The 17,662-nt window shown below is 53.3% G+C and overlaps 8 protein-coding genes across 8 annotated transcripts; 2 read left to right on the top strand and 6 right to left on the bottom strand.

The window, feature by feature from the left end:
* Position 1: 1 nt before the first annotated feature.
* On the bottom strand, positions 2–2,573 carry PODANS_3_5420 (uncharacterized protein; the record flags this gene model as incomplete). The annotated part of the gene is made up of 2 exons (XM_001909301.1): positions 2–1,489; positions 1,647–2,573. Coding segments are annotated over 2 exons (2,415 nt in total), but the record flags the coding sequence as incomplete, so codon positions are not given.
* Positions 2,574–3,519: 946 nt separating this feature from the next.
* Positions 3,520–5,146, bottom strand: PODANS_3_5410 (uncharacterized protein; the record flags this gene model as incomplete). The annotated part of the gene is made up of 2 exons (XM_001909300.1): positions 3,520–4,191; positions 4,247–5,146. 2 exons carry the CDS (start codon positions 5,144–5,146, stop codon positions 3,520–3,522), a joined length of 1,572 nt encoding a protein of 523 aa, XP_001909335.1.
* A 309-nt stretch (positions 5,147–5,455) lies between these two features.
* PODANS_3_5400 (uncharacterized protein) lies at positions 5,456–6,161 on the bottom strand (the record flags this gene model as incomplete). The annotated part of the gene is made up of 2 exons (XM_001909299.1): positions 5,456–5,790; positions 5,855–6,161. The coding sequence occupies 2 exons, from the start codon at positions 6,159–6,161 to the stop codon at positions 5,456–5,458; spliced, it is 642 nt and encodes a 213-aa protein (XP_001909334.1).
* Positions 6,162–7,218: 1,057 nt separating this feature from the next.
* Positions 7,219–8,334, top strand: PODANS_3_5390 (uncharacterized protein; the record flags this gene model as incomplete). The annotated part of the gene is made up of 1 exon (XM_001909298.1): positions 7,219–8,334. One exon carries the CDS (start codon positions 7,219–7,221, stop codon positions 8,332–8,334), a length of 1,116 nt encoding a protein of 371 aa, XP_001909333.1.
* A 2,849-nt stretch (positions 8,335–11,183) lies between these two features.
* Positions 11,184–12,233, bottom strand: PODANS_3_5380 (uncharacterized protein; the record flags this gene model as incomplete). The annotated part of the gene is made up of 4 exons (XM_001909297.1): positions 11,184–11,649; positions 11,719–11,873; positions 11,948–12,000; positions 12,077–12,233. 4 exons carry the CDS (start codon positions 12,231–12,233, stop codon positions 11,184–11,186), a joined length of 831 nt encoding a protein of 276 aa, XP_001909332.1.
* A 1,301-nt stretch (positions 12,234–13,534) lies between these two features.
* On the bottom strand, positions 13,535–14,446 carry PODANS_3_5370 (uncharacterized protein; the record flags this gene model as incomplete). Its single annotated transcript, XM_001909296.1, has 1 exon — positions 13,535–14,446. The coding sequence occupies one exon, from the start codon at positions 14,444–14,446 to the stop codon at positions 13,535–13,537; it is 912 nt and encodes a 303-aa protein (XP_001909331.1).
* A 459-nt stretch (positions 14,447–14,905) lies between these two features.
* On the top strand, positions 14,906–15,565 carry PODANS_3_5360 (uncharacterized protein; the record flags this gene model as incomplete). Its single annotated transcript, XM_001909295.1, has 4 exons — positions 14,906–15,027; positions 15,104–15,179; positions 15,267–15,438; positions 15,498–15,565. 4 exons carry the CDS (start codon positions 14,906–14,908, stop codon positions 15,563–15,565), a joined length of 438 nt encoding a protein of 145 aa, XP_001909330.1.
* Positions 15,566–16,106: 541 nt separating this feature from the next.
* Positions 16,107–17,312, bottom strand: PODANS_3_5350 (uncharacterized protein; the record flags this gene model as incomplete). Its single annotated transcript, XM_001909294.1, has 1 exon — positions 16,107–17,312. The coding sequence occupies one exon, from the start codon at positions 17,310–17,312 to the stop codon at positions 16,107–16,109; it is 1,206 nt and encodes a 401-aa protein (XP_001909329.1).
* Between the last annotated feature and the right edge of the window lie 350 nt (positions 17,313–17,662).

Here is a 17,662-nt window from a genome sequence, read left to right as displayed (position 1 = left end):
GGGCCCGGCTTTGGAGGGGGTTGTTTTTAATAAGTTTTGTGGGGGGCTGCGGGCCGGCGCCAGGGTCGCCAATTTTCCCCGGGGGGGGGGGGGAGAGCCTGTGGTTGGTAGGCTTGGGGGTGTTTCTTTGGTTTGGGAGGGGTGGGCAAAGGGGGGGATGATGTGGGAGAGGAGGGAATTTGGTGTGTTGGAGGTGGGTGAAGAATAAAGGCTCTTCCCGCCGAATGATCAACTTCCACTTCAAAGTCTCCAAACTCACCTCCCCCTCCCAACTCTTCGGGTAATTAACCCTCACATTCCCACTGGTGCTCCCGTGCCTCCCCCGAACCACATCCAACTTGTTTTCCTTATCCCTCCCAACCCACATCACCTCCCCGACCCTAACCCCAACATTCCCACTCGTGCTCGACGTCTCCAAATCAACCTTTCTTCCCTCGGGGTTATACACCCCCCCATCCAGCACCAGCAAAACATCAATATCCATCCCCCCAGAGGTACTCCTGAACCTCGCCCCGTCCGTCACGGCAAGTTTAGCCTTGATTTTCCCAGACGTGGTGTGGACATCAACCCTGTAATCCCTCACTGGGGTAACCTCCCCTGCCTTCCCGGCAAGAAGGTAACCGGCCCCTTCTGCCGCCAGGACCTGTGCCAGTTCATACGCCTCCTTCGCGGCGTCGATCGGCTCGGTAAGTTCCACCGTTCCGGAGGAGGACTTCACATTGAGGATGGCAGGTTTGGGGTGTGAGGGGTCGAGGTCTGGCTGGGGGAGGATGGTGACTTTGATGTTACCTGCTGTGGACTCAAAGGAGAGGTAGTTGTACAGCGGCCAGGAGCCGGATATCGGGGCTGAGGTGGTGTTGGTTTCTATGAGGGGGGAGATGAACTTGAATGACGGGGAAAGGGTTAGGGACTGAGACCCCGAGCCGGCAGTATCAGAAACAATAGACCCAACAGTGGAGGACAGGCTGGTCGACTCTGCGATGCTCAAAGACAGGTTATCAACCAAAAGGATAGACAAAACAGTTGTTTTGACTGAGAGGGTCAACAGCGACGAGGAGGGGGGGGTCCAAACCGTGGCGGTTAGGTGGATGCATGGCCAGGGTGTGGTTTGGTCGTTGGTGTCGTCAGAAATCAAAACATTAGGAATGGTGACGACCAGCTTTTGGGAGGTCTCCTCCCAGGTGATGGCAGCAGCGATGAGGTCGTTGTTGACTGTTGTTTCCACCACCAGCTTCGGGTCAGGGTGGTCAGCGTCAGTCTGTCGGAAAATAACCGAACCGTGGATCTGGATGGGTTTGTAAGAGTGGTGGTCGTTGTTGTGGGAATTGTTTTGGATGATGGTCAGGGGCTTGTCGGACGAAAACAAGACGTCAAACGACTCGGGATCACGCGTGATGCGGTCCGTCCCGCAGGAGGAGCCGTCCTGCCAGGGGAGTTTGTTGTCGAGATCGGGGTAGGTCATCTTGGGTGGTGGGTGGAGGTGTGGTCGCTGGAAGCTTGTTAGTCTGTGAGATCTCGGGCAAAAGAACCAGGCAGCAGCGTGTATTTATGATGAGTGGTGGGGGGATGTGCCAATTGGAGAGAGCGTTACGCAACCCTCCATCGGACAAAACAGCACTTCAGATGAAAAGACGCGTAACACTGACCTCGTCTCTCACGCTATTGATGAGAGTGGTGAGGAACCCGGTAGACAGCAAGACCAATCCCACCACAAGAAACGCAAACTTGCAATAACTCCTGTCAAATGACGATATCCTGTTTTCAATTCGTTCCCTCCATCGGGGGCTGTCTTCACCAGAACCACCATTTCCAGAGTCTCTCATGCTTTCAGGCTCATGGCCCAAGAGCCCCTGAGTCTCCCGCAAGCGTCCCATTGTACCAGTCGGTGCCGAGAAAGTACTGTAATTCCTGGAAGCGTCGTGCCCACCTTGCAAACTCTGAGGCGACGTGGGTGAAGGTGTATAAGCCGGCGGGGCGTCTTGCGGTACCAGTCTCGAACTCTCACCCTGGTACGCAGCTCTGTGTTGGTATGGCGTATATGATCTCGTAGACAGAACCGATGGTCCAGCAGATGATGATGATGGCGACGAGGATTGGGCGTACGTACCCGGCCTCGAAAACGAACCACTATATCCATGAGCTCGAGACGACCCAGTATACGCAGACGAGTTGTATCCAGAACTCGTCAGCCCCCCAACCGAGTAGTCCTCCCTCGCAACCCCTGACACTCGTCTCTCCAACTCGGCCTCCCGTGCCTTGCTCGCCGCGGTGGTGAGGCTCGGGTCCTCAACCCAGACATTCGGCACATGCGGCACGATGGATGATGTCGCAACAGCAGACGTGTCGGATGAGGTATCATTTGATGACCCAAAGTAACCATCGACAGGAGACAGGGCGTCAGCATCGAGCCCCTCGTCGTCGTCGTCGTGGGTGCTGGCCCGTGCATGGCCAAATTGAGGAGGCCGATGTGCCGATTGAGACAGTTCACGGCCCTGTTGACTCGGAATGTCGTCAATTGGTTCAAAATCCGATTCATCATCCACCGCCGAGTACAAGTTGTCTGAGAACGGCATGGTTGGTGATGACTTGGTACACACTTGGCGGCGCTGTTAACACAAGGCCCCTGATCGCCAAGGCGCTTCGACGCGATGGAAAAAGCTTCTTTGGACGACTGCTTCACAGCATTCACCTGTTGCAACAACACAATTGAGCGACTGACAGGGTAAATTCAGCAAAAGTTGAACGAGCATAGATCCGGGAAGGAGTTATGGTGTAGGTAGTCAAAATTCACTGACAGGGAATGAATCCTGCCTCATCAAAATGTTCACCAGTGACCTCACCTGGATAGCGACATGGTGTGTAGATTGCCCATCTGTGCGCTGCTATCAGCAGAGGAGGGGTAACACAAGTCCGAGGTGCTCATGGCTTCGTCAGCTAGAGACCTTGCCGGGATTTTCACGGTCGAGGCCACTGAGCCTCGAGTCCAAATCAGGAAGCTGCAAAGGCAATGAATGATACCATACGACTCGCTTCGTGCGGGGGAAGCCACTCGACCTCCAATGTGAATCAAGACTGACAAGTTGGAGAACTCAAGGAGGGGGTAGTTATCAATCTCCCAAGCTTACGAATGCCTGCATGAGGTGACGAAGTTAGCCGAAAATCACTACATTCCAAAGAACAAGCCTCGTCAGCCCGGCGTGTTGACAATTATTCTCTTTTATTGTGATGCCGTGAGCGGTTCTGATCTCACCAGTCGACAAACGTCGTCTATGATCTGAATTCACAAGCTTCCCCTTCTTTCGCCTTCTCTCTAATGTGGTATCTCCGGTGCAAAGAGCATCCCAAACGCCGTGGCAATGTAGCCAGCAAAAAGCTCAATCAGCCCAAGATTATCCTTCTCCTATCCAGACGCCAAGATGATGCTGAAATGTCGCTCGTTTTCCCCATAAACAACTCGATATGCCTCCCTAACTTCCCTCTACTTCCCCTTATGTACTTTTTGGTGGTCGATCTTGTCGACTAATTAAGCTTCAAGAGCTTCTTCATGTTTTCGTAGCATACCCAAGTGATGCTGAGCGCGGGGGCCACCTTGAGGATGTTGGGCGTCAAGCCCTTGTACAATCCGCGAACCCCTTCATTCTTGACTGTCTTCGTGGCGACGTCGACGATGCCTGTGTAAGTCGGCGGGTGCATGGCTGTTCCCTGGGTTTGCAATCGGGTGCGAAGAACGTTCAGAGGGTACACCATAGTCGCGCCAAGGGCTCCGGAAGACGCTCCAAGAACAGCAGTGGCGACGTTTCCGATCTTGGCGTCCTCCTCATGGATTCCATAGTATTTGGCCATGGTCTTGATGTACTTCTTCTTCAGAAACTCGAATGTGCCGATATCGATGGCGCTGTACGGAAACATGCCGATGAGACCTAGCCCGAGGCCACGGTACGCTGCGCGAAGTCCGCCGTCCGCCCACATTGTCTTGGCCGTTTTGAAGAGCAGAGCATTGCCCTGCAAGCCGCCCTGAACTGTCTCGCATTGGAGCCTGAACTTGAGAGTATCGACAGGGTAGACGCAGAACTGGGCTGTCATTCCGCCAATGCCACCAGCAACGAATTTGGAAACGGTGCTGATCTGAGTCGGGTCGTCATGGCCTTCGTAGGCTGCCAAGAAGCGCTTAGACGCTTCATACGAACCAAACTGCAAAATGGTCAATACTCGATGAGCTTAGCTTTGTAATTTGACAGCTACTTACCCGAATGGCAGACTCCGGCATGATTTTGACAACATTCAAACCGTTTCCTGCAAGCTTGTTAGCGTGTTGCCCAAGCAGAAAGAAATGTGAGATTTGCTCACCTGCAAAGAAGGTGCGGAAGCCACCTGTTTTCCACAAGGTTACCATCGCGTCGATGATCGGGCCACCAGCATTTCGCAAGGCAGCAAACGGCCGGCCGCTCTTGGCGGCGGTGAGTACCGGATTATCGACATTCTTTGTGTTCACAAGGAGATAGACCTTCAAGCGGTCCAGAGGAGCGGTAGCTGTTCGTGAAACACCACCAGAGACGGCGCCAGCGAGGAAGTAACCTGGTTCAGGTAGTAAATCTGTCAGTTTCGTTTGCACCTCCTCTGAGACCTCTTCGGCCATGACAGAAATATCCTCGGGCCCGTCCTCGTAAGACTCGTAATATGGCATTGGCTGGTTGGTGGTGCTCGGCATGATCATTTGCTGAGCCGAGCTGGCAGCGCCGCTATAGCGAACGCCAACTGCAGCGGATGAGAGAGCCATATCGGATCCCGGCTCGTTCTCGTGATCGGGGGTTAGATGTTGTTTCTGGTGGTGTAATTGCGACTCTAACTGCGAGCGAGATTGCGGTTTGTGGTAGTGTTGCGGGGCGTGTGGTGAAGCAGGCACTTCAGGTTCGGCGACGACCGTCGTCTCTGGCGAAGGCCTCTGTGTGTACTTGATGGCGGTTCCCTCGGGGTTGACAATCCTCAAAAGTGAACCAAAGAGAGCTTGAAAGAGGAATCCCGTCGTACCTAAACCCTCTAAAGTGTCATCACTAACCAGCGAGTCTCCCTCTGCATTGACGGTAACGATCGAAGAGTAAAACGATAAAACAGCCTCGAGCGGGGAGTTGTGGTGGTGGGTGGGCATGAACAGAAGAAAGTCTCTTTAAAAGTTGTTAGCGTGTGAAGTGAATTGAGGCCTTGATCAAGCTCATGTTGCTCCCATTCATGTGCCCCGCCATTTACGTAGTGAATATGAATGGCACCTGCCACCAAATTGTGCCAAGCCCAGAGGTTGCTCTTCAGATGAATGTCACCAGCTCAAGCTCCAGCCACAGAATTTTGAGCAGTGTGCTGCCACGAAGAAAATAACAGGAAACAGAATTACTTGACTTTAAAGAAGCCGCCCAAGGGAAAAAAAAGCCAAAGAGACAATCGGGAATTGAAGTGAAGAATCTCAATGAAAAAGCAAAATCCACAGTGGGTGGGTCGCCCCAGTCTTGTCCAAGGGTGGCACATGAAATCGGCAAAAAAGGGGCCAACAGCAACAAGACCAAGTATATAACAATAGAAAAATAACGTACCTCCACTCGTCAAAACTGATGAACCCGTCGTTGTTCATGTCTATTTCGTCAAAAAAGTTGGCCAACCTCCTCGAGGGCACTGACAGGCCGGCACGCCGAAAGGCCGTCTGCAGCTCCTTCTTGTCGAGCCGGCCGTCCTGATCGCGATCGATAGCCTTGAAAAGCAGACTAAGCTGCTTTTCCGCCGTCTCGACGAAAATTCGAAATTCTAGTTGCGCATCATTTCAGCCTCCTTCATTTCCACCAAGTCCTGGGACAGCGTAGAAACCCACCTTCATACTGAATCTTTCCATCCCCATTCGAGTCCACGGCCTTGATGATCTCCTTGAGCATATGCTCGGCGTTTTTCATGGCTGTGCACCCAACTGTGTAAGCAAGAACCAAAAATCCCCAGACCAGGGGTAAAGCGCTCTCACGGTGGTCTATCCTCTGTAACCCCTTTTGCAGCCCCTTGTAGTCAAGCTCCCCGTGTCCAGCGGGATCGAGCTTCTGCCATAGGTCCTCCACGCGCTTGTCGCGCTGGTTCTGCGACTCCGCCATCTCTACCTCCAGTTTCGAAACAACATCAGAAACCTTCATTCCCGCACCCCCACTATCTCATCGTATGTGGTTCTTCGGCCGCGACGAGGGCGTTTCGACATGCAGTAGTCGCAATCGCGGGGGAGATCGTATCGAATCGTATATGGCAGTATCAGGCGCAAGGTTTAGGAGCGGTAGCTAGCAATGACGGCGGGTAGTTCGAGTCGCGCTTATGACGTATGAGGGAAATTCCCCAGCACCCAAGGCCAGTGGTAAAAATAGATCAACAGTCGTTTAAATGTCAACGGGTTGAGACAGTGTTTGAGCCAAGGCTAACGGCAGGTCATCGTAGGAGAGAGAAACGGCCCAAAAAGTGATCGACGCTTGAAGGTTCAGCTCCGACTGTCTGGTTGTTGCATGGCGGTTGCGATAAGAATCGGAAAATATAGAGGGACCCTCTTCTTCCACAGCTTCGAGGCTGTTGTTGCCGGGAAATCTTGGGGTGTTCGGGATCCGCAAGGGGGGGTGGACAGTGGCAGAAACCAAAAGGCGGGCCGAAAGCAGGTGTCCAATGAATTGAGCACGAGATAACAACCTAGATATCAGATATCTATATTTGAGTCAAGGTACCTTCCAACAACTCGCTCAGCTGAGCAGAGGCTCTTTATATACAAAACGCAATCTTCAATAGAACTTTCTTCTAAACAGCCAAGACCAGTTGTTACGTACTCTGACCTCCTTTTTACAAGCTGCTTGCCCGCATCATCCCCGCGCTGGCCAAGAAAACTGTTAAGAGGTACCTCGTGACCTGGAGGCCAAGAAGCTGTTTGTCACTCTTACCCCACTCTGGTCCACGCGCGTCATCCTATTCCCTGTCCACTCATTGGCCAGCCTCGGCCAGGCCGCTGATAGTCGGTAGCCTCGCGCGATCGGGCAACGCGATAAGATGCGGCCTGTCAATACAGCAGCCCTGCTTAAAAAGAACACTAATTACACCATCATCTGTTGCCAGCAAACGGCTTCCCAGAGATCCACACTTCCAATGACAGCCTTATTTGTTTTTCGGTGATAGAAGCCTCAGAAGCTGCGGGCAGATGGCTCTTTTACAACATCAAACATGGCGGCCAATTACTGGGAATCGACCCAGCGGCGGTACTGGCAGTTTACCAAGGAGGAGCTGGCTGCGATGCGACAGAAGCTCGAGGATGAGGACCCGAATCTTGTCCACATGTATCCCCTGCCGCAATTGCGTCACATTAATATCTACTTAAACCGACGTATGCCCTTCTTCTTCTTCTTCTTCTTCTTGGATCATCGTCAATGTCATGGGTGGCTAACAGCATCTCCAACCATAGAGTTCAACCATCTTGCCAAGCGCCTCGGTGTACGTCAACAAGCACTGGCAACTGCTCAAGTCTACCTCAAACGATTCTACACCCGCGTCGAGATCCGCCGTACGAACCCCTACCTTCTCGTAGCCACCTCCCTTTACCTCGCCTGCAAAATGGAGGAATGCCCACAGCACATCCGGCTCATCGTCCAAGAAGCTAGAGTTCTATGGCCAGAAACCTTCCATGGTCAAGACACCTCGAAACTGGGCGAGTGCGAGTTCTTTCTCATCTCCGAGATGAGCTCCCAGTTGATCGTCCACCAGCCCTACCGGACACTGACCCAACTCCAAGGGGAATTCAATCTAACGCCAGAGGAGTCACAAGCGGCATGGCAGGCCATCAACGACCACTACATGACCGACCTCCCCCTTCTATACCCACCGCACATCATCGGACTGACAGCCATCTTGCTGGCGATAACATGTTACAATCGCCAAAACGCAGCTGGAGGGGCCAATGCCGCGGGGAACAGTGGAGGGTTGGTAATGGCAGCTAATGCTCTAGCACATGCCCAAGCACAATCACAAGCCCGGGCGGCGGCGATGGGAGGCAACAGCGGACCAGGAACGCCAAACCTGACTCCTCAAGGGTCCTTCGCTGGGGGAAACTTCTCCTCTCAGGGGGGTAGAGAGCTCGGGGACGGGTCCAACCCCACTGACCCCAAGATTGCCAAGATGCAGCGGTTTACAAACTGGCTTGCGGAGAGCAATATCGATATTGAGGGGATGATTGACTGCACACAGGAGATCATCTCGTTTTATGACTGCCATGAGCAGTATGAGGATTTGGTTGTGAGGGATAATATTAAGAGGTTTATCAAGGCGAGGGGGCTTGATAAGTGACCAGCTGCTCACGACAAACCTTTTTCCTCACGGGAAAGGATCTGGTGGACGATATCAGGGTTTTCTCCAGATGGAGAGTCGCAAAAGCCCCTCTGCTTTTTCTCTCCAGGATGATCTCGAAGCATCGTCGAACCAAAACCGGAGGCACGTGGTTTGTTCAAAGAGGCCATGCGAGTTGACGATATTTTCTAGCTGGGTATTTGTACCGACTCGATTCTTATTGCCATTCAGCGCCTATTCTTTGCATGGCCTAGATGCCCGCCTTCGCTCAGCCATATTGAGCCGAGGAGACTCAACATTTCATGACTTTGTCCTTTCTCTTGAGTATTGAGTCAGTTCTCGCTTTCCTCCTGCCCAGCACTTGGGATATCCCCATCTATTGCGCTATTCGTTCCTGAGGGGCTCGGTTGAGGAGTGTCGGCGTCGGGTTCTTCCGCAAAAGTCAATGTGATGGTCGGGTAACGGCGGCCTTGGACATGTGTGGTGAGAACACATATGGGTCTGTCGGATATAGCTTGGTACAAGGCAGTGGAGGAGCCATAGGGGGTTCATGACTTTGCGGCAGTGAGGGCATGTCTTTTGTTCTTGTTGTCTGGCGAGCGCGCGGCTGAAGCATTCCTCTGGTAAGAAAGGTGTTAGTGGTTGGTTGTGAGAGTGGTTGTGAGTGAGGGGACATACCATGGAACCAGCACCCGCAGCTGATGACGGTTTCGCGGTCCCAGTGGGAGGGTGTGATTTTGTCTAAACAGATCAAACATCTTCCTGAATCTGGAGGGAGGGGGAAGTTGAAGATTTTTTTGGCGGGTTTCATATCCGAGGGGGATGGTTGTGAGGGTGGTTGTGAAAGTGAGATTGGGGGGGAGGCGGGGGGTGAACTCATTTTGCGTGCGCTTGATGTCATATGGGGTTGGGGTTGGGTGAAGGGTGGTGATGGATGATGAAGTGGTCGATGTAGTAGATGGGCGGGTGTATTGACAGAGAATAGGTTCTGTCAAGCGGAGGAGTGTGCTTAAAAAAAAGAGTATGTGGAAGATTTATTTCCCAGATGAAAAGCCTCAAAAAGTCTATCTTTGCCGCGAGCTTCCAACTGCCAAAATCATTAAGCTTCTCTTCAGCCACCAACCATGAAAGTTCGTCTTGCACACAAGAAGACTTTATCTCCTCGCTGTACATGCCACAAGCTCACCACCAAGCAACCACCACCATAACACCCCAAAATGAAGAACTTGTCGAGCTACTCATCCCTTTTATACTCCCTCTACCTCCTGGTGAGAATAGTCGTGGCTTATTGCACAGCTGATGTCCCTCCCGTCGTCGTCAACAACACACCCGAACCATTCACACCCCAATATGGAGAACTTGTCAAGCTATTCTTCGCTTTTATACTCTTTCACCTCTTGCTGATAATATACGATACTGATTGTTCACCTGATGACCCTCCCGTCGTTGATAACAGACGCAATCGATCCAGACCCCGGGCCCCTCGGGGACAACAAAAAGGGGATCCGTGTGCTATATGTTTTGAGGCTAAGCTTCGGGGGTTGGTTAGGCTTGGATGTGGACATATATTTCACAGTGAGTTTTGACCAAAGAATGGTATGTCTAAACGGTGGGTTGACGGTTGTCTAAACGCAGAGAAGTGTATCCTTCCCTGGCTGGAAATCACCTTTAGGTGTCCACTCTGTCGTAGAGTGTCGCTGTACGTGCTGAAGAGGAGGGAGAGGAAGAAGAGGATGGACAGGGCCAGGACGGGAGTGTGTTTGGTTTTTTTGATTGGTATATATGGTCTTGGGTTTTGGGGGTTTAGGCACTTGGTTTGAGGGCTGGGTTGGGAGGATTCGGCTAGGGGGTGGGATTTTATATGGCAGACTGTTTGTTTGGTAGGGCTAACTATGGTAGAGATCCCTTTTGCTGGCGGGGAGGGGGTTGACCTGGGTTTGTGGGGAAGGGAGTATTTTGTGGGATGGGAGTTATATTAGAGATTCACATCCTTGGTATATAGGCGGGGGTGATACTCGTCGATCATGGCATCTGTGTAGACAACTTTTGGTCAAGTCATTGAGGCACGTTGTTACGTCTACTGGGCGCGAGAAGTTCGAGGGAAGCTGTGTTGAAAGTCGACGACAGATGCACAGGGAAGATGGAATACTTCCTCGTAGGTTACTGTCATGACAAAACCTGGTCATGAGGCGATCTGGTTCAGACTCTTTGACAGGCTACTAGCTAGACATGACCACTGTGAAGCTTTGGGTACCGGGTAGGTTTGTTTTTCGGCTCGCTTTACGTTTTCCATCGCAGCGAATGAAAAGTTAATAACGGTTTTTGGTTTCTTCTTCTACATGGTCGTGATAATACAGTGTGTAAGCATGGCCACGCTTTTTGTCCCTTTTTTCCACCCTCATTCCATTTCATTACACATTCTCGCTCGCTACTTCGCTTCTGCTTTGAAATTTTGTTTTGATTTTGTGTGAATCTCGAGGAGAGGTAGGTAGGTACCTAGGGAGGTTCAATGGTAAAGGGCAAAGGAGAAAAAAATGATGCTGGTTGGTTTGTTGAACAATCCGGGTATATACCGAATCCACCACACCCCTCTTTTTATCCCTCCCAGATTCCAACTGGGATCACTCAACTCCAACAGCAGAGAAGCAGTAAACCTGCTCCCTCATATAAACACGGGAACTTTAGTGGCACCCGCTCAGAAACAGCAAGTAGTCGAGCCGCTCGCTTTCTTCTTTACAATCGGCTGACTTCTAGGCATCCTGTTTCTCCATGTTGTTTTCCTCTTCTTCCTTACCACCACCACTGCTACCGCACTTCCTATCCCCGGAACCCGCCCCACTATCGCCCGTCTAAGAGCTGTGGGTGAGCTTGCTGAGGATGGTGCTGCCAGCCTTGCTAGCCTTGGACTTGTCGCCGTCAAAGATGGCGAGCAGGCTCTTCCAGACCTGGCCGGGCTCCTGGGAGGCGTCAATGGCCTTCCAGATGCCCGTCTTCTGGTAGTAGTTGACCACAGGGGTGGTCTGCTTGTGGTAGGTCTCGAGGCGCTTCTTGAGAGCGTCGGCATTGTCGTCGGAGCGTTGGATCAATGGCTCGCCCGTGATGTCGTCGGTCATCTCCTTCTTGGGAGGGTTGAACTTGACGTGGTAGCTGCGGCCCGAGGCGGGGTGGACCAGACGGCCGGTGATGCGCGCTACGAGGAGCTCGTCGTCAATCTTGAGCTCGACGGCGTGCTGGAGGGTCTGGTTGCGCTCGCGGAGCATCTTGTCGAGACCCTCGGCCTGGGGGACGGTGCGGGGGAAACCGTCAAGGATGAAGCTGCAGTGTGTCACATGTCAGGATCTGTCTCGGGAACAACTCTGCCACGTTTGAGGCATAAAAACATACCCGCCCTTGCACTCCTTGTTGTTGTCGAGCTCCTCCTTGATCATGCCAATGACAATCTCGTCAGAGACGAGACCGCCGGCATCCATGATCTTCTTAGCCGCTTGGCCGAGGGGGGTCTTCTTGGCAACCTGGGACCGGAGCATGTCACCGGTGGCCTGTCGTCGGACGATGCTGTGGTCAGCGAACCGGACTCGGGTTGGTAGGGTAGATCGAGGGCCAATTGGCTTACAAGATGGCAGCAGTTGAACTTCTCCTTAAGTCTGGGCGCTTGTGTTCCCTTGCCTGTGGTGTGCAGATGCGGCGGTCAGTCACTGGTTTGGGGTTTCCCAACATTGCGAAAGCAACATCATCAACATACCAGCACCGGGAGGACCGATCAGAATGGCGCGGACCTCCTCGACAGTCTTCTTCTGGGAGCTGGGACCAAACTGCTTGGTCTCGAGAGCCTGGACTCTGCCCTCCAGGTTGGCAATGACGCCCTGGAGACGCTTGACCTCGTCGTCGATGTATCCCATCTTGTCGGTGATGCTGGTCCGGTTTCGGTGACTGGCTAAAAAAAGAGGTGGGCGGAAGCTAGAACTGGCCTGAAATCCGGAGACGGAGTAGGAGTCGGGAGGGAAAGAAGCGGGAGAAGAAGGTAAAGAAAGGACAACTTGACCAGAGGCCGGAACTGGGTGTGTAGACGGAGCGGAGAGTTGTCGAAAAGATCGAGAGGCTGGCCGCCGGAAATTTTGAGGTGGGTTAGGATACCGTCCCCCGAGACGGGACAGGAACAGGCTGGGGCACGGCGGGCGGCGGGCAGGCAAAGAAAATACAGGGAACAAGGTTTGCGACAATTGACGCACGTTACAGCGCGCTCCAGGTACACAGGGTTCTAAATTCTGGGGGCTGCAGGGCGCCGTAGCGATTTCAATCTAGAATAGGACCACCTAGGCTGAAAACAACGGTTCAGTGTGGCGGCGCTTTGTTTGAGGGCATTCTCAGATGGGTATCTTTTGCAATAGCATTCCAGGTTCCTATTCCCATCTTTATGAACCTCTGAGGCCACACACATTGGCATGCTGCCATGCTGCAGATGTCCGGCACTGAGCCCAGCCCAGTGACAACTGACGTCGCAACTCCTGTCCGCCGAGGTCCCTGGAGGTGCCTTCGGACGAGCTTCCATTCGTGCTGCGAATCAGCAGGCTCCAACACAAGCCGACCGGCAAAGCGGAAGAATGACGGCGAGTGGAGTCGAGGCAAACCGGCGCTTTCGGTGCAGAATGGTGGGACATCCCGAGGAATCCATCACACGTGGAACTGGTCCAGAGGTCCAGTCTTCGGACGTCTCGTAGTTGTTGAAGACGTCTTATATATCCTCAACAAATGCTGGATCCGATCTCTACAACTCTTTGCCTGATATCTTCCCCTCATTCACAAGGTCAATATAAACTTTTTTTTCAAGCGAGTCCAAGCTCTCACCACCCCCACGGCCGATGACTGGGGTCTTCACCAACTCGCTGCCAAGCCACTTGCGCTCAAGAGGTGATGCACATCCCTGCCTGCCGGTTGACAAATTGACATCATTGAAGAACCCGGTGACTATAACTGAGCTTGATATTGATGATTCCCAAGACATAGAAACCATAGAAAGGAGTATGACGCCTTGTATTACTTTTCCCGAACCACGATGTGGTACCAGGTATATTCCCTCAACGCCTAGCAATGCTGAATACGCCGAACATGCTGTGTGTCCTGTCGAAACTCCAAAACATGTCTGTATCTTGAACTCAATCAAGCCCACAATATCTCTCCCAAACATAGCGTAAAGAAACAATTAACTCTTTGAACTCCCAGCAACACTCTCTCCTTCCCCATCCCCCCAAATCTCCTTACTCTCCAACTCCACCGCCCTCATCGCCGTAGCCACCTCCTCCAACTTCGCAACCACATCCAGCACCCCCTGATTCACCCTCTGAAAATACCTATCATTCGCCTCCCTCCTCTTCCTCGCAAGCAAAATATCCACATCCGTCTCCTCCTCCATCCCACCTCCCCTCCTACTCCCCGGCCTAGCACCAGGAGGGACACTCCCTGTTCCAACTGTACTCTTCCCCCCTTCCGTATTCGCCCCCTCACCTTGAGTCCCCGGCCCCCCAGCACTCGTAGCAGCAGCCGTAGTCTCCCCCGGCTTAGCGAGCTCGATCGCCTCATCAGCCTCACTCCTCGCCCACGCCTGAGCAAGCGCAATCTGCGCCATCCTCAGCTCGTCAAGCTTCCTCTCGTGGTCAGGTCCAAACACGCGCGTGCCGCCGCTGGCCGAGAGCTCGACTTCCTCGAGGGTGGCTTGCATCTCTGCCCATAGGGCATCTGTCCTATCAGTTGCGCGGGTGGACTCTTGCCTGGGGAGAAGGGGGAGGTTGGTGATGCCTAACCCGCCGGCATTGCGGCCGGGTTGTAAGGGGGAGGCGAGACCTCCTAAGCCGGGGGCGGCGGCGGTGGTGTTGATTGTTGCTGGGGATGTTAGGGAGGCTATCGAGGTGACACCTGGGGAGTTGAAGGGTTCTGGTGGGGTGCGGAGGAGGGAGGAGCCGGGGCGGGAGCTGCCTGGTGGTGGTGGTGGGTGAGAGGAAGAGGGTTGGGGTTGAGTGTTGGTGAGTGAGGCGTGGGATGGAGCTGCTGAGGGGTGCAGGAAGAGGGATGGCGGTGGGTCGCGGGGTTTGAGGGGCGTTTTGTTTGGTTGAGACATTGCTACATGTCTTGAAGGTATTCGAAACGACAGATATGATGAACCTCTGTGAAAAGTGAATATGTTGATGGCGGTGATGATAAAGTTCAACGACAAGATGAGCTTCAAGCTCTGCCAAGCCACAGGTGAAGGCCCGTGCTTGATCACAAGGGCGCACTGGCCACCTCCAAGTTCGCCTCCCCACACTTTTCCTAGCGGGGGCTGGTGCCTCAGGCAGAAACAGCCCACCGCCCAATCCAAAGGTAGGGTTTTCACGCCCTACTGCGAAACTCGGCTGACGGTCCAAAATTTCGGTGACACTTTCCGCCCATCACGAACCTCAGAGTCCAGCGTCAATCAACAAGTCGGTACGTACGCCCCGCCCCGCTACCATTGCAATCCACATCTCATCAGCAATTGCGAGATCCCATCAAAGTCTACCAGGTCAACTAACATCAACTCTCTCGACGTCTAGCAAATATGTCTGGTGGAAAGCCTCGTGGTCTTAACGCGGCGCGCAAGCTGCGCAACAACCGTCGCGAGCAGCGCTGGGCCGATCTTCACTACAAGAAGCGTGCCCTCGGTACTGCTTTCAAGTCCAGGTTAGCAACGAATCCCGAATAAAATCGACACTCCCGATCTCTCGAACACCGAAAGCTAACAGTGGTGGAATAACAGCCCCTTCGGTGGTTCTTCCCACGCTAAGGGCATTGTCCTTGAAAAGGTCGGCGTTGAGGCCAAGCAGCCCAACTCTGTACGTCTTCCCCGAATACACAGCATCGATTGAAACCGATTCTCGAACACCCGACGAACAAACCGACTGACTGTGGTGGTGATGTAGGCTATCAGAAAGTGTGTCCGTGTCCAGCTCATCAAGAACGGCAAGAAGGTCACCGCTTTCGTCCCCAACGATGGTTGCTTGAACTTCGTTGATGAGAACGACGAGGTTCTCCTCGCCGGTTTCGGTCGCAAGGGCAAGGCCAAGGGTGATATTCCCGGTGTTCGCTTCAAGGGTATGTCTTCGCCACCACATCAAGCTTTTTGCGCTTCACATCTAACCCCCCAACTACAGTCGTCAAGGTTTCCGGTGTCGGTCTCCTCGCTCTCTGGAAGGAGAAGAAGGAGAAGCCCAGATCTTAAGTGCGGGGCACTCTCAAGACAAAAAGTGGTACAAGGGTTGGCATGAGGAGTCTGCGAGGCTTGTTTTCATCAGCATACCATTTTCGGGTTGGGGGAGTCTGGGCTCTCACGGGGTAGGTTTGGTCCGAAGAATAAGAGATCATTTCACACCGAACCACGACGATCCGACCGGCCAAGATGATTTTATGGGAATGGCGTCATTTGGGAAGCTTACATCTTTTAGGCAAAGAGCCCTCGGACTGCTCTATGCTGGAGATAATGGTTACATGAATATCATTACGAGTCCGAATAAAATCACGCCGAGTGCCCTCCTCATCTTTGTGGTCTGTCTCTCTTGGTTGGATTGAGTGCTATTTTATGTCTTGCCTCTCTCTGGACAGTGGCTTAGGGAGGTTCTGTACCTATTAAAGCTTCCAGGTCGGGTGTTGTTCCTCCACTTCTTTATGTGCCGGGCTTTATATGAGTTGTAATGTCGTACAAGATCGGGTGCTCTATTTTGACTCTTTGCTGTCAAGCTTCCTCTGTGGCATCGAACATTGGCCTACTGTTCCTCCTTCTCGACTGCTTTCTCGTCCTCAGAATAATACCTAACCAAATAGTCCGCCCCCAACCCCAAGCTGATGGCACCTCCCGTGATCCAGCACCCATTCACAAACCACCACCAGCAATCCTTGACGCTCTTCAAGTTGACCCTCTTGATCATGAAGCCCAGCGTAGCGGCTGCACCACCGCAACCCCCAATGAAGAACGCCGGCCCCGCCCCCGTGGCAACTCCGGCTCCCGCCAACAAGGCAACTTGCACGACCGCCAACCCGGTAAGAACCTGCTTCGTCTCCTTGTCGTGCTTGAGCGCAATACTCTTGATGCCGGCCTTGGCATCATCCTTGATGTCCTGATGGGCGTAGATCATGTCGTACAAGACCGTCCAGGCAACATTACTCCCGTATAAGAGACCTGCTGCGGTCAAGGCTGCGGTGTTGGATAGGAGATCCACGCCCAGAGCGGGGAAACCTAGGATGGCGCCCCAGGAGAAGGTGAGTCCGAGGACGAACTGGGGGTAGTAGGTTACTCTTTTTGCCAAGGGGTAGAGGGTGACGAGGAGGAGGGAGGGGGTGGCGTAGTAGAAGCAGGAGGTGGGGAATTGGAGGAGGATGGCGAGGCCGGTGAGGAGCTGGGCGCCGGTGAAGAGGAGGGCGTTGAGGGGGGTTATGGCGCGGCGGGCGATGGGGCGGAGGCGGGTGCGGGTTACGTGCGGGTCAAGGTTGCGGTCCCAGAGGTCGTTTATTGTGCAGCCTGCTCCGCGCATGATGATTGCGCCGGAGAGGAAGAGGAGGGAGTAGGTGAGGACGGTTGAGGGGGGGGAGTGGGAGAGGGGGGCGGCGAGGAGGGTGGAGAAGAGGCAGGGGAGGTAGAGGTAGTAGGTTCCGGCGGGCTTGTCGAGGCGGATTAGTTCTGCGTAGGGGACCCAACTAGGGGGGAGGAGGGAGAGGAGGCCGGTTGAGGGGGGGGTGTAGATTTGTGGTGGGGGGGAGGGAGCTGGAGTGGTTGTGGTCTGAGTTAGAAGTTTAGAGGTTGTGTGGTAGGCTATGAGGGACCTGGGGGTGGAGAGCTGGAGGGAGAGATGTCGTGGTGTTGGTGAGAGGCGGGTATATGACTGAGAGGGGAGCCATGGTTTGCTTGTGGTTTTGGTAGTTGATAGTGCTCGCCTCGAGGCAGGCAGCCGGAGGAGCCGGTGACATGTTGACATGGTAAGGCTGATGATATTTGGTGATCGATTGGATCTAGTGACATGTCAGATGTTGTTTATTTCATATGAACCCCGGGTGGCTTTCTCTTCATGAAGCCGAAACTCACTCACCTGTGCGCTGCCGCCTTCCGTTTTGTAATAGACTTTGGAGTACCAGGCAACCAACAGAAGGTATTTCTCGTAGATAGCCTCTAGTTTCCTCTCCTCAAATAAAACCTTCTTGCTCCCTTATACAATTCCTCTTTTTCTCAAAATCCCGACCTTCCCACCGACACTTCCTTACACATACACACATGCATGTGAACCAGTCTCAGCCTTGTCAAATTTCTGAGCCACACAAACTGACTGAC

Source organism: Podospora anserina, chromosome 3, assembly GCF_000226545.1.
Source record: "Podospora anserina S mat+ genomic DNA chromosome 3, supercontig 2".
Classification (NCBI taxonomy): Eukaryota; Fungi; Ascomycota; class Sordariomycetes; order Sordariales; family Podosporaceae; genus Podospora; species Podospora anserina.
The sequence above is the reverse complement of the archived record's forward strand: the minus strand, read 5'-3'. Positions and strand labels throughout refer to the sequence as shown.